General features: G+C 36.1%; 1 protein-coding gene across 11 annotated transcripts in view; it reads left to right on the top strand.

Annotated features, from left to right (window-relative positions):
* VWDE (von Willebrand factor D and EGF domains) overlaps positions 1–15,459 on the top strand; it is a 73,572-nt gene that overhangs the window by 39,742 nt on the left and 18,371 nt on the right. For 9 of the 11 annotated variants that reach the window (XR_012002686.1, XR_012002684.1, XR_012002685.1 and 6 more), the window contains 6 exons: positions 3,196–3,351; positions 3,467–3,571; positions 5,269–5,383; positions 9,912–10,162; positions 11,005–11,224; positions 12,882–13,019. Coding sequence is in view for 7 of the 11 variants with exons in the window: in XM_072764424.1 (XP_072620525.1) it covers positions 3,196–3,351; positions 3,467–3,571; positions 5,269–5,383; positions 9,912–10,162; positions 11,005–11,224; positions 12,882–13,019 (985 nt within the window). In the remaining 4 variants the exon portion in view is untranslated. Of the gene's footprint in view, positions 1–3,195; positions 3,352–3,466; positions 3,572–5,268; positions 5,384–9,911; positions 10,163–11,004; positions 11,225–12,881; positions 13,020–13,973; positions 14,067–15,459 lie in introns of all 11 variants that reach the window. The other 2 variants (XM_072764425.1, XM_072764422.1) reach the window with 1 other exon arrangement.

The raw sequence follows: 15,459 nt of genomic DNA, 5'->3' as shown, positions 1-15,459 counted from the left end.
CAGAAAATAGAAAACGGAAATAAGTATGATTTTATTCACTTCAGTATTACTCAAGAGAGTAGACATTATTTCTACTGTTGTTCATGTAAAGTTGTTCATGTTGTTCATGGCAGAATAAATTATATGACATCACACTACTATTAAGTGATTTGCCAAGAAAGAGTTTTGTAGGTTTGTATTCTCTTGGAAAGTACACGTTGTGCTTACTTTAAGATACATTATTTGCTGTGATATTTATTCTCATATTACATTCCTTTTCTAAACATCTGATAGGGATCCCTGGGTGGCGCAGCAGTTTGGCACCTGCCTTTGGCCCAGGGCGCGATCCTGGAGACCCGGGATTGAATCCCACGTCGGGCTCCCAGTGCATGGAGCCTGTTTCTCCCTCAGCCTATGTCTCTGCCTCTATATCTTTCTCTCTCTGTGTGACTATCATAAATAAATAAAAATTTAAAAAAATATATTTTAAAAAAATAAATAAACATCTGATAAAGAGCACACTGTGAAATTCTTTAGCACACTATACAGAACTACAGAAAGAAATATCCATGTTCACTAGCCCCAACCGAACTTACTTAGATTAGCTATTTTCTTTCGCACCCTGTTCAGGATATTTTTGTATTTCATTTGTAAGACAATTTGGTTTATTTTTAAATATTTGTACTCCACTTTGCATTTTCTCCACACTATAGTTGATTTTAGTTATTTACTTACTTGGAAAATATACAAAATAATATAATGGTTCTGAGGGTCTGCGCCATGTGAAAGGTATTCACAGAGAAATGTCACTGTCTTATCATCTCTGCCACTCTGTCCATTATCCTTTTTTTCCATTCCATTTCCATCTATCCCCTGGAGGTATCCACTCTCATTATTTTCTGGTTTATCCTTACTGCATTTCTTTTGCGCAAAGGAACAGATAAATTCCTTCTTTTTGCATGAAGCGTAGCGTATTATTGATGTTCTTTTCTGCTTTTGCAGTAGTACTCTTAAACAAGTTTTTATCTAGAGATGCAAGCACCCAATCCTTTCTTTCACTCCCTTCCCCCCCCAAAAAGCAGTCAGGAGTTTATAGAATCCAATTTTTAAATACTTATAGGATTAAATCCAAGCAGCTATCCTAGAAATGAATAGCCCTTTGTGATCCAGCTCTTGTCTAATTTTGCAAACTTGAACTCCCTGGACATGTTCTACTAAAATCGCATGCTGTCTCATGCATCCTTGCCTTGCACTTGGTATCCCCTCCAGCCACACTGAATGGCACTCTCTCCATTTCTGCTCCCAATGTCCAGATGGCGGTCTCTTCTGCTTTCAGGAAGAGAAGCCTCCCTAACTGTGCTAGACTCAATGGCTTCTTTCTCTCTCACTAAGCTTTATTTGAGTCTCAATTACAGCAATATTAAAATTATTTTATTTGTCTGTCTTTTCCTCTGTGATCTTTTTTTCATCAGGGAGTCCTCAGCATATAAAGATACACAAAATATGGATAAATGGAAAATAAATAGAACTCTGTTTATTCCTTATTTGGGGTAGGCTTCTCCAAAGACAAGTGGAAATAATTTCTGGATTTCCAGTCATTGGCTGGAGTCTTGTTTCAATGCACAAAGTCCTGTGTCCATCCAAGTGTCCATATCATGACTACCCTGAGACATTGTTGTCAATTTCTCTCCACTAGAGGGGGACTAGAGGGGGACCACTGAACTGACCGATCTGTTGGGCCAGATTGTACAAACCCCCTTAAATGTAGAAATTTCTACTTTGGCCTACTCTTTCAGTCATCAAATCTTAACAGGATAGTTTCTGTTGGCCACAGGTGAGCATGTTCTTACTTTCTTTCCCATCTCCTACTGACCCTCAGTATGGAAGTGTCAGCATGCTCCTTGACCATTTCTTGTTTTTTAAAAAAAATATTTTATTTGTTTATTCATGAGAGACACAGAGAGAGAGAGAGGCAGAGACACAGGCAGCGGGAGAAGCAGGCTCCATGCAGGGACCCCAATGTGGGACTTGATCCCAGGACTCCAGGATCATGCCCGGACCAAAAGCAGATGCTCAATTGATGAGCCACCCAGGCATCCCTCCTTGACCATTTCTGAGCAATTGAAAGCATTCTGCAGTCAGAAATTTTTTAAAAATTGAAATCAAAGTATTATCAATAAAACATGTCCTTTTAGTTTTCTGTGTAGTTACCAGTACACAGAAAATTATTGTGGCTTTTCTTTTTTAGACACCAATGCATTTTAATACTGAAAAATAGTCCATAGGCTAAGTGTGATATGCCTCTGAGTTATTAAATAGGGCTAACTGATTAGAATTTAGTTATAAGTTACATAAATTCATTCGAACTACCCAGAGAAAAAATAGTATTTCTTATGAGGACAAGATGTTTTTCACAGAATCAGGATTAGAATGTAATTGCTGAATTCTCAGGAATAATTTGAACTTGAGGCTTGAACACATAAAAACTCTGCACTTATATGTGTGTTTATCTGTCTCAGTTCTGTTTTTCTCTGCACGCTTCATTTTTCCCCTTTTACTAGATACTAACTTTCTCCACGTAGTGAGAAGCACAGCCCCCATAACTCCATAACTTTGTGTCTTGCACCTCAAGCCACCAGAGCTGGACTGGCCCAACATACCCTCTAGTACAAAGTTAAAATATTCCAAATAATCAAAGCATTGGCTCAGCTTAGATCCACCAGGGAGTAGTTAAGTGTAGTTAGGAAGATGGGTCATATAAGAATATGAGGGGGTTCTGGGAACCACACAGATGGAAGAATGGAAAGACCAATTTTGAGTAGAAGTGGAAAGGAGCTTTTGCAGGAGAGATTAGTTTCTGGGTAGGAAATCAATCCACTGTGTGTCAGCTATGTAGTCAAATGTGTTTCCTCTTCCTACAAAACTCACTACATGAGTGATCATACATTCATTATGTATGATCAATATTGGTAACTTCTTTGATCTGAACCCATAAGAAATGCATGAGGCATCAGAAGCAGTTTATGTCAAATTAAGGTGTATATGGTTTTCATTATTCTGGATAAAATTCACTGTGGATGTCACTTTTATTACTTCATTATATATTCCAATATACCAGGCATGCATTTTAAAATTTATATTTTGATTATACGTAATTCACTAACAAGAGATTTCCATAATTAAAAGGGGTTAATTACCTTCTCATTATGCCTTTAGTATAATAGCAGTAAATGGGTCCTTGGAAAAACTGTCTACACGCATACTGTTTTTCAAAATAGCAGAACTGTTGATTGTCAGCTGCCCCCTGATGTTCAACCATCTGATACCATGAATCTGATGGGTGAGAAACCAATTGCGAAGTGGCAATTAAAGGTAAAAAGTATATATATTATCCTATTTGTAAACAAAGTAAATATATATTAAAATTTCATAATTTTTGAAGCTACATTTAGAATAAATTATCTTATTATAAAACTATATCTTACAGGTATCCAATGATGGTTATAGGTTCAGTAATCCCAAAATAATGATCATTTATGATGGAGCTTGTCAAGTTTGTGGTCTCTATGGGAATGACTCATGTGCTCTAAAGGTATGTATTTTTTTTCACTTATTTTCACATTTACTTGATAGGTATTTTCATTTCCCATGTTACTGGCATGATAATGGTATATTAGTTTTTTCACCTTCATATCAGAAATACTAATGGAGAAAAGCGTTTCTCAAGTTTATATGAGGTTAATTAAAATTGTTACTCTGACTGTAACTCTTGTTGAAATGGCAAGGAAAGGATTTCTACCTTTTGTGTTTTGAAGTTGGCAGATTGTTTATTCTTTAAAAAAAAATTAAAAGAGGAGGTTCAGATTGAATTTTAATTCCTGCATATATTTCTTTTTAAGTACTAAAAATTATTTTCCAGTAAGATTTTTCTCCACAATCACCTAATTTTTGTAGCAAGTGGTGTGCATTTGAATGGAGCTTGTAAAATGTATAAGGCTAACACTTTTACAGGAAGGAGGTTTTTTTTGGTTTATTTTGTTTTGTTTTTTGTTTTTTTGTGGCAACTAAATTAATTGAACCTTGCAAATCTCCACCACTGAAAGGATCACAGAACAACCCAAAAAAAGCTGAATCCTCACAGCCACACCCTCTTAACCTAGGTCCAGTCTGCTGGGTTTATCAACAGATCTTTCTCACATGCCAGCTGCTGATTTAATAGATACCATGGATCTAATATTAGTTAGCTCTTCAAAACTGAGAAGCATATCAAATAATACTCACATTTAAAGTATTATTATTTAAAAATTTAAATCTATCTTCCCTTGAGATTAGTAATTAGACCATATCAGTAAGAAGTTTCTGTTTCTGAAAAGTTGTTTGATTTTTACTTTCCTCTGAATACTCCATTTCCACATCTTACAAGAAATACTTTTTTCTTTTTTAAAAATATTTTATTTATTTATTCATGAGAGATATATATAGAGAGAGGCAGAGACAAAGGCAGAGGGAGAAACAGGCTCCCTTCAGGGAGCCCAGTGTAGGTCTCAATCCCTGAACTCCAGGATCACCCCCTGAGCCAAAATCAGAGCTTAACCACTGAGCCATCCAGGCATCCCAAGAAATACCTTTAAAATGTTGTAACTCACAATTGTTTTATATTCTTTCTGTTCTTATTTTTGCGTCATGTTCTAAGTAACATCAGAGGAGATTTTGTTAAATGGGCAAAGTTTATATATGCTGAACAAAATTTGGTCTTCTACCCAGATTAAAAATGATTGCTACATTTAACATTATTATTTTGCAGATCAGCCTTTCTTTCTACTATTTTGTAAAAGGCTATCCATTGTCAAGTGTGGATAATTATGCCATGGTTCTGGTTGAGTTTCACTATGTTCAGAGGACATAGTGGTCTTCTAGAGCAAGGGAAAATGCTATAAACTAATGTGTTTCTGTAAGATAAGCAGGGGAAAAAATTGCTTCATTTCTTTATTAAAAGAGTACTTCCAGCTGAGTTAGCAGTAAAAAAACAATAAACAAAACAAGAAGAAAAGACAGATTTTCTATTATGTTATTTATAAGCTATAATTCTACATAGAGATAAAGCTATAAAGTGTTTTCTTATTCTCTCCATATTGATCAGTTCCATTAGGACATATGAAAAAAAATCAAAGCAGACTTAAAATATACTATCACTAGAATCACCAACATATGTGATGCTGGCTTTCTATGTACATTTTTTTCCTAAACACTAACTATAGTATCTTGTTTTTCTTTTTAAATTTCCATTAGGAAAATGTTTGCATTATTGATGGACTCTGCTACGTTGAAGAAGATAAAAATCCTACCAGCCCTTGTTTGATTTGTAAACCAAAAATGTCAAAATTTACCTGGTCAGTTTTAGAAAGTAAGTTAATCTTTATTAATCCAAATGTTTTCTCTACAAGATATTTTTTAAGTGATTATAAACCATGAGTTACATAAATGTGTTTAAGATGAACACTGTGCTTAATTTAGCATCTTTCCTGTCTGCATGATTTACTTTGCTTGAATGTAATATAAGGTGAAATGTTATTTCATGTAATTTCTATGATTATACTACAATAGAGTATGGGATTTTCATTTTAACGTTTGATACTGAAAGCAAATGTGAATTATTAATAGAAGAAATGGAAACGATTAGTTCAGCTATACAGTTTGTACAAGTCAAATAGCTACTAACAAAACAACCTCTCAAGTACTAGGTAAGTACATAAAACATCCATCAGTAAGGTTGGTGGGTGTAGTGGAAAGAGAACATTGCTTTGAGACCAATGCTTTATATCCTGTTCTTAGCCTTAATTCTTTTTTAGTTTTGCGACAAGATATCTAGCTATTTAAATTCCAGAAGCCATGCATTCATCACCTATTAAATAAAATTACCTGGACTCACGAATCTGTTAAATGCCTCCCAGCCCTACCATTCTGTGACTACTTGAGTATAATAGCAGGTCCAGATAATGTCTGGATACTTTGTTCCATCTGAAAAAACACCCCACATCATAGTTATGTACCATATAATTTCGTCACTTCCTCAAAATACAGCATCCATTCCTGATCAAAACTCTTTAGAGTGTAGGGATAGAGGGCACATTCCTCAGCATCTTAAAAGCCATCCATGAAAAGCCCACAGCAAATATCATTCTAAATGGGGGAAAACCAAAAAATAAATAAATAAATTAATTAATTAATTAAATTAAGAAATAAAAAAATAAAAATAAAAAAACATTCCTCGGCATCTTAAAAGCCATCCATGAAAAGCCCACAGCAAATATCATTCTAAATGAGGAAAAAACAAAAAAAAATGGGGAGAAACCGAGAGCCTTTCCCCTAAGATCAGGAACACAGTAGGGATGTCCACTCTCACCACTACTATTCAACATAGTACTAGAAGTCCTAGCCTCAGCAATCAGACAACAAAAAGAAATAAAAGACATTCATATTGGCAAAGAAGAAGTCAAACTCTCCCTCTTCGCAGATGACATGATGCTGTACATAGAAAACCCAAAAGACTCCACCCCAAGATTGCTAGAATTCATACAGCAATTCAGCAATGTGGCAGGATACAAACTCAATGCCCAGAAATCAGTGGCATTTCTATACACTAACAGTGAGACTGAAGAAAGAGAAATTAAGAAATCAATCCCATTTACAATTGCACCCAAAAGCATAAGATATCTAGGAATAACCCTAACCAAAGAGGTAAAAGATCTATACCCGAAAAACTGCAGAACACATCTGAAAGAAATTGAGGAAGACACAAAGAGAAGGAATTATATTCCATACTCCTGGACTAGAAGAATTAATATTGTGAAAATGTCTATGCTACCCAGGGCAATTTGCACATTCAATGCAATCCCTATCAAAATACCATGGACTTTCTTCAGAGAGTTGGAACAAAGCATCTTAAGATTTGTGTGGAATCAGAAAAGATCCCTAATAGCCAGGGGAATATGAAAAAGAAAACCAAAGCCGGGGGCATCACAATGCCAGATTTCAGGTTGTACTACAACGCTGTGGTCATTAAGACAGTGTGGTACTGGCACAAAAACAGACACATAGATCAATGGAACAGAATAGAGAACCCAGAAATGGGCCCTCAACGCTATGGTCAACGAATATTCAACAAAACAGGAAAGACTATCCACTGGAAAAAGGACAGTCTCTTCAATAAGTGGTGCTGGGAAAATTGGACAGCCACGTGCAGAAGAATGAAACTGGACCATTCTCTTACACCAGACACAAAGATAAACTCAAAATGGATGAAAGATCTAAATGTGAGACAAGAATCCATCAAAATTCTAGAGGAGAACACAGGCAACACCCTTTTTGAACCTGGCCACAGCAACTTCTTGCAAGATACATCTATGAAGGCAAGGGAAACAAAAACAAAAATAAGCTATTGGGACTTAATCAGGATAAAAAGCTTCTGCACAGCAAAAGAAACAGTGAACAAAACTAAAAGACAACCTACAGAATGGGAGAAGATATTTGTAAATGACATATCAGATAAAGGGCTAGTATCCAAGATCTATAAAGAACTTATTAAACTCAACAGCAAAGAAACAATCCAATCATGAAATGGACAGAAGACATAAACAGAAATTTCACCAAAGACCTACACATGGCCACAGGCCCATGAGAAAATGCTCCGCATCACTTGCCATCAGGGAAATACAAATCAAAACCACAATGAGATACCACCTCACACCAGTGAGAATGGGGAAAATTAACAAGAAAGGAAACAACAAATGTTGGAGAGGATGTGGAGAAAGGGGAACCCTCTTGCACTGTTGGTGGGAATGTGAACTGGTGTAGCCACTCTGGGAAACTGTGTGGAGGTTCCTCAAAGAGTTAAAAATAGATCTGCCCTACGACCCAGCAATTGCACTGCTGGGGATTTACCCCAAAGATACAGATGCAGTGAAACGCCAGAACACCTGCATCCCAATGTTTATAGCAACAATGTCCACAATAGCCAAACTATGGAAGGAGCCTCGGTGTCCATAGACAGCTGAATGGATAAAGAAGATGTGGTTTATGTATACAATGGAATATTACTCAGCCATCAGAAAGGACAAATACCCACCATTTGCTTCAACGTGGATGGAATTGGGAGGGTATTATGCTGAGTGAAGTAAATCAATCGGAGAAGGACAATCATTACATGATTTCACTCATACGGGGAATATAAAAAATAGTGAAAGGGATCATAGGGGAAAGGAGAGAAAATGAGTGGGAAAAATCAGAGGGGGTGACAAAACATGAGAGACTCCTAACTCTGGGAAATGAACAAGGGGTAGTGGAAGGGGAGGTGGGTGGGGGGATGGGGTGACTAGGTGATGAGCACTGAGGGGGTCACTTGACGGGATGAGCACTGGATGTTATACTATATGTTGGCAAATCGAACTCCAATAAAAAAATATACAAAATAAAATTTGTCACTTCCTGAAGTACAGCTTATATAATTCCATGTAGATATTTCTTCATTCTCTTTCCTCAGTCAAAAGACCAGGCATCATAAAATATTGACAAGATATAATTATATAATTACTCCCTGCCCCCACCCCCATGTAATTTTATCTGAGTCATAAAACCTTATACTGTGCTTTGTAACATCACTATATATATTATTGTATATAAAAATTCTGTTACTGTGTTAGACCTTTTGTCAGATAATTCATCGCTCAGGTGCAAGACTCATGGGGTGTTATAGGAAGATGATGAGAATTTGGAGAAGAATTTAGTGCCAGAGACCAGGGAAACACAATAGAGCTTATGAATTGATGTCTATGTTCTTCATGGCTTGGTGTGACTGACTCATCATAGATTTATAATATTCAAGGATAAAAGGGTCTGGAAATATCATCTATTCCAAATTTCTCATATTGAGGGGTGAGGACATTAAAATCAGTAAATTATATAAAGATATATGAGGGCAGGGACGCCTGAGTGGCTCAGTGGTTAAGCGTCTGCCTTTGGCTCAGGTCCTGATCCTGGGGTCCCGGGATCGAGTTCCACATCGGGTTCCCTGTGGGAAGCCTGCTTCTTCCTCTGCCTCTCTCTCTCTGTGTCTCTCATGAATAAATAAATAAAATCTTAAATAAAAAAAGATATATGAGGGCAGAACAGGAGCCAGAACTACATTCTCTTGGCATCAGTGCTTTGTTCATGTCAGCAGAGTGTATTTGTACCCAGCGCAATTAAAAAGGCTATTCTTCCTATCTGTTAAGCCGGTTGGTAAGGAAGGGGGACATTTTTTAATGTGACAGTATAAAAAGATGTTTTAAAGCATGACTTGAGCACAAAGGGAGCCCCCTGTGCCCTCTGAAATAACCAGCATTCCAGCATGTGAGCTTGGCAGCAGGAAAGCCCTTGGAGGAGCAGAGTATTGCTGTGACTCTCTGGCCCCCAGTTCTAACTGAGGAGACAGGTGCAGTGAGGAAAATTCAGGGGACAAGAAAAATGAACAAGAAAGAAAGGTGTCGAGGGGGAAAGTAAAGCTGAAAAGGGAGAGGATGAAGAAGAGAGAGTGAAAGAGCAAGCAGTTAGTTGGTCGACATCCAGAAGTAGTTTCAGATCTCAGAGAAGACGCATCCTGTCTGGGGAATGCAAATGTGGCTACGTATCTTATGCTCTGGTCAAAGAGCTTTTATGCTCTCATAGCAACTTTTGAAGTCTTGCACCTGCCGGTTACTTTTACATTTTCTAAGAATGCAATTGAATTTATTTCAAATGTAAAAAAAAATTGAAAAAGGAGTCAAGGTAGGTATTGGATGTTTTAGCAGAGTTCAAAAACTTCATCAGAATGTTGAAGTGAGAGCTCTCTGTAGCCTAGTCTCCCTTTTCCTTTATCTTTCTACACTAATATAAAGTATATGTTTTCTCTGTGACAGACAACCAACCTCCAGTGATTCAAACACCGCAAGACAAATTACAGACATTTTTCGGGGAGAACTTTTTGTACCAGTTCACGGCCTTTGATCCTGAAGGTTCTGACGTCCATTTTACCTTGGACTCAGGTCCTGAGGGAGCAAATGTTTCCTCTTCAGGACTTCTTATGTGGAAAACAGAGTCCCAAACCCCACAGGAATTCACTCTACGTTTTAATGACGACTGTAATGCTGAAACGAGAGTCACGATTATGGTAATATTTATCATTAGGTAAATGCCACTGAATTAATTAACAATACCATTATCTATTTTAAACTCAAAATATAATTCTTAATTTGTGATGAGGAACTAAATTATTCAACGTCATGGAAAAATTAAACTGCCAAAATGCTGTTTTTGTTGGAATTTAAACCTTAGGGAGAGTCTCAAGTCTAGAGCATGGAGCTAAATGACTAATTCCTAGACCATTTTGGCCTGTATTTAACTATGACAAGGATAAAGAATACATTCATGTCTCTCTCTCTGAATGATCAACCTAAGATTGATAATTATATACTTTTCCTTCACGGATGGTCATTTTTTATTGACTATTATTTTGGTATTATCAGTCATGAGCTATTAATAGTGTATTTTGTACACTGTATTCACTTGAAATTTGGGACACTTTTATAGAGAAGTAGTAGTATGAAGCGCAATTGTGTACTGTCATGTTAACCTGTTAATTCAAGTGACTGTTTATTCTCTATATTTGGGATAACTGGTGACTGTTTTACACTTCAGGGATTTTTTTTTTCCAATTGTGTTGCTTGCATTATAGAAATTGATCGATCATCTAGTAACATTTAAAAAATTTTCCCCAGCATTTATATTTTGGTTATGCGCTTGAAAGTTGGCATAATTGCTTTATTAAACTATCTTTTCAAATACTCTTGTACATGAAATATATATGTATTTTTATTTTTTTTTTATTTTTTGCAAAACTTGTGATCTGGTCCTACTTACACATAAACATACATACTTATCACAATTTCTGGGGTCTAAACTGAAGTTACTTTTATTAAAAAGTAGAGCATTTACTTTTTGTTTCTTTTGAAGGTGACTGTGAAGTCTTGTGATTGCTTGAATGGTGGATTATGCGTGTCAGACACTAAATCTCCTCCAGGAAGTGGAATGTACCTGTGTGTCTGCTTGCCTGGCTTTCAGGGCAGTCTTTGTGAAGTGAACGTCACTGAGTGCCAGTCAAACCCCTGTGGTCTTGGCAAATGTGTTAGTGGATTTCAGAGTTATTCTTGTGTATGTCCACCTGAACTCAAAGGTAAGTTTTGGTTCTTCGTGAATGAAATTAATATGTGAACAAGTTAGACAGCAGATTAATCTGCAAACAAATTAATCTGCAGATTACTCAAGCAAGTATATGGTCCTAAAGATTTTAATACACATTTAGAAAGTCTAGTAAAAGTCATCACAAATACATTTGCTACCCATATTCTTTTATGATTTACATTACATACACTCTTACAATTTTTCCCATTTTCATAATTTTAATGGCAATATTCCATGTCTATGTAGTATTTTGCAGGTTCCCAAACACTTCTGTATATATTTAGTAGGTAGAAACATAATTTAATGAATTTCCATTAAAATTGTATGGAATAATAAGGAAATTTGCCATGGGAAATGTAAAAATTATCATTTAAAAACGTTGATATTTCATTAACTTAAAAAGATCATGAAAAAAAAATAAATAAATAAAAAAATAAAAAGATCATGAAAAAAAAGATCATGACATAAAGTTAGAGTTGAAATTAAATAAAATTTGCTAACTCATTAATTTTCCTAAAGTGTCTGATTCTAGAAATCTCAACCAAGTATATGAATGACAACTTTTAATTTCCCAAGGCTTTTTTATATGTCATACCGATAGTTCCTCTAATTTCCAGATATAAATTTTATTTTATTTTATTATTTTTTAGATATAAATTTTAAATAAGTAAATATGCAATTATTGAGCTGATATTTTCCTTGAAGACATCTATTTTAACATTGTAATAGAACTAAGCAGGATATTTAGGTGTCTTCTAGTTTTCTCAGCATTTTGAAATAAAAATAATAGGGGCACCTGGGTGGCTTAGTCAGTTAAGTGTGAGACTCTTGATTTCAGTTCAGGTCATGATCTCAGGATCTTGAGTTCAAGCCCTATATAGGCTCCATGTTCAGCACAGAGTCTGCTTGTCCCTCTCCCTCCCCTTCTGCTCCTCCTACTGCTCACATTCTCCCTCTCTCTCAAATAAATAAATAAAATCTTAAAATAAAAACTATCATTTTATAATTTGGAACTATTGAACTATAGACTACATTTAAAGAATTCATATGTTGTACTCTAATGAATAAATGACTATGAATATATTAATTCAATTAAGTTTTTAAGCATTTCAGAGAGCAATACTTGATCTCAAAAAATTTTACTGAGGAAAGATTAACTTTTCGTAGCATGCTGTAAAATTTTCATGGATTTTCACGGCTAATGCATTAACTGCACTAAGTTGTCCTTAAGTTAAGCAGGCAGTCATTCTAATAACTTTTTTAAAAATTCCCTGAGCTTTTTGTAACAAGGTAAAAATTGCTGCTATTATATGGTAATTTTTTGCCTTAAAATATTAATGGCCTTCTTATCTTCTTTTTTATAGAAAAAAATCTTATGTACTTGAAAGGTCTTTATTTAATGTTAAATAGAATCTAGTTAATGACTTTTTAATTCTGCTGTAAATTTTAAAATGAGTACATTCCTCTTAATGTATGATAGCTTTTCCAGAATTTATAAGACATAGCTTAAAGTAAAAGAAATAAGGATGTCTTTAGGAAAGTAAAATAAAATATCTTTAGGTAAAAGAAATCAAATAATGAGTGCTTGATAGGACATATGATGTTTTTCAAAATAAATAATTTAAACTCTCAATCTGTATTTTGTTTAGGCAAAAATTGCCAGGAGGATGTTGATGAGTGTGAATCCAGGCCTTGCTTTCCAGGAGCAGAATGTCTCAATACCTTTGGTTCCTATCATTGTGGTGCATGTCCAAAAGGATTTTATGGTGATGGGAAAATATGTCATGGTAAACGTCTCGATTTTCTGCCATGAAATGTTTTTTGCTACATTTAATTAATCCAAATTTCTCAGTTCTATTATCTCTTTAATTCATGCATTCATGCGGTATATATTCTTTAAGTGTCATGCACTGAGCTGGATGCAGAGGATGCAAAAATAGATAAGACATGCCCTCTGACCTAATAGGTTTGAGTATAATACCAGGGAGTCTAATGTGTAATCACATAGTTCAGTATGGTGTTCTGTGTCTTGATAGAAGTGCCAGGAGAGAATAGGAGGAATACAAGACAGGGAATCATGTCTACCTGGAGGGATAATGAAAAGTTTTAAAAAGGAAGTATCGTTACAGCTAAATCTAATGTATCCAGTCAAGAGAGAGAAGCTTTCTGGGCAAAGAAACATCTTGAATAAGGGTAGAGAGGCATGTAATGTCACAGCACACCTTGGGCACTATGAATAACTCAGTGTGCTTAAAGTCGAGGGTAAAAGGGACTGCTACAAAGAGTTAAAGCTAGAGAACTAGCCACTGGCCAGATCACTGAGACACCATGAGAAACATGATACAGTTTACATCTGAGAAGTCTACTCAAGATGCATACGGAGGATGACCACTTATGCGTGAGGAACTGTGCAAGTCTGAAGGTGGGAAGAAAAGCTAAGACAATATTACAAATAAATAGGAAAGACATGAAGATATTCTGACCTTTAATAAGGAGGTAATGTCTTAAAGAAACACTAAAGAAGCAAGTTGATGACCTGTGGTCTGTAATTAATATTAATGTGGAAAAGGAAAGAGTTACTAAGTCCCAAGCACTCAGTTTAGGCAAATGAGTGTGTAGAATTGGCATTCGCATTGAGATTAAATGAGATCATAAGGGAGGATTTGGATCCAATAGGATTAGTATCCTTATAAAAGGACACACCAGAGAACTTACTCTCTTTCTGCCCTGTGAGGACACAGGGAGAAGGTGGCTGTCTGGGAGCCAGGAAGAGACTCTCACCAGAGACCAAAAGGGCCTCCATCTTGATCTTGAACTTGCTACCCTCCAGAGTGGTAAGAAAATAAATTCCTGTTGGTAGGACACTCAGTCTCTGGTGTTTTATTATGGCAGCCTGAGCTGACCAAGACACACAACATGCATGAAAACTAAGAAAGAAGAAGTGATTTGGGAAGGGAAAGAATGTATTCAGTATGGATACATAGAGATTGAGGTGACTTCAAGTGGCACTCAGGAGGGAAGGTTAAAGTAAAGATACAGTTCTTAGCGGCATAAGTCCTGGATGAAATTGCCCAAAGAGAATGCTAAGAGAAGGGAGGACAAAAATTGGTGGATGCCAACATTTTAAAAGCTTAAAAAAGAAAAGTTATTTATAGAAGACAGTGTCAAAGAACCGTATTTTGGTATCGTTAAGTGAATAAGATCCCATTTTGGTGAAAAATAGATATTAATGCAGGATGGTAAGGGAAGTTCCCTATTAGCTCAGCCACTCACATTTCTCCCTCCATACACAGTCCCAAATACTCAACAGTATCATACCCTTCACTCTATGAACTCAAGTGATCTAAAATCTGCCTTTCACAGAGACTCATTCCCTGAATGAAACCTGTAGCAAGTGGAACTTAAGACAAAAGCAGGTTGAACCAAGTCCCATTACACATGAGTGATTAATAAATTTCTCAACTCTGTACAGACATTTGTGTATTTAAGAAGATGCTTATACAAAATATTTTTTTTATTGTTGATATTGTTTGGTTAGTTTTATAACAGCCACCAGAGTCACTGACTATAAAAGGAAATGCAGCACAGTTCTTATTCTTGAGGTTGCTAACTAGAAAATGAAAGAAACACATAGGAGTCAATATCATGAAAGACAAAACTCTCTGGGAGAACACAGATGGATGAAATTGGTTGGGTGGCTGTGAGACCGTCGGAGCATCTGTTATTCACATCGGGCTGCCATAACAGAATAACACAGATAAGGTACTTAAAAAACAGAAATTCATTTCCTCAGAGTTCTGGAGGGTGGTAGGTCAGGATCAAGGTGCCAGCAGAATTGGTTTCTGGCTCTCTCCATGGCTGACAGATGGCTACCTTCTCACTGTGTCCTCACCTGTACACCTTCCTTGTGGTTCCTCCTCTTCTTAAAAGGACACCAGTCCTGTTGAATTAGGACCTCACTCATTACTTCATTTAACCTTAATTACCTCCTTAAAGGTAATACAGTCACATTTAGAATTAGGGCTTTAGCATAAATAAATAAATTTGGGGGAACACAATTCAGTCCATAACGCATGGATTTGCTGAAGAGGAACATTTAAACTAGCTCTGTAATCTAAATTGTGAAGTGTTCATTCCAAGTGACTTTTTTTAAAAAGATTTTATTTATTTATTCATGAGAGACACAGAGAAAGAGAGAGAGGCAGAGACACAGGCAGAGGGAGAAGC

Source organism: Vulpes vulpes, chromosome 7 (genome assembly GCF_048418805.1).
Source record: "Vulpes vulpes isolate BD-2025 chromosome 7, VulVul3, whole genome shotgun sequence".
In the NCBI taxonomy this organism is placed as follows: Eukaryota; Metazoa; Chordata; class Mammalia; order Carnivora; family Canidae; genus Vulpes; species Vulpes vulpes.
This window is presented reverse-complemented; position numbering and strand designations above follow the sequence as displayed.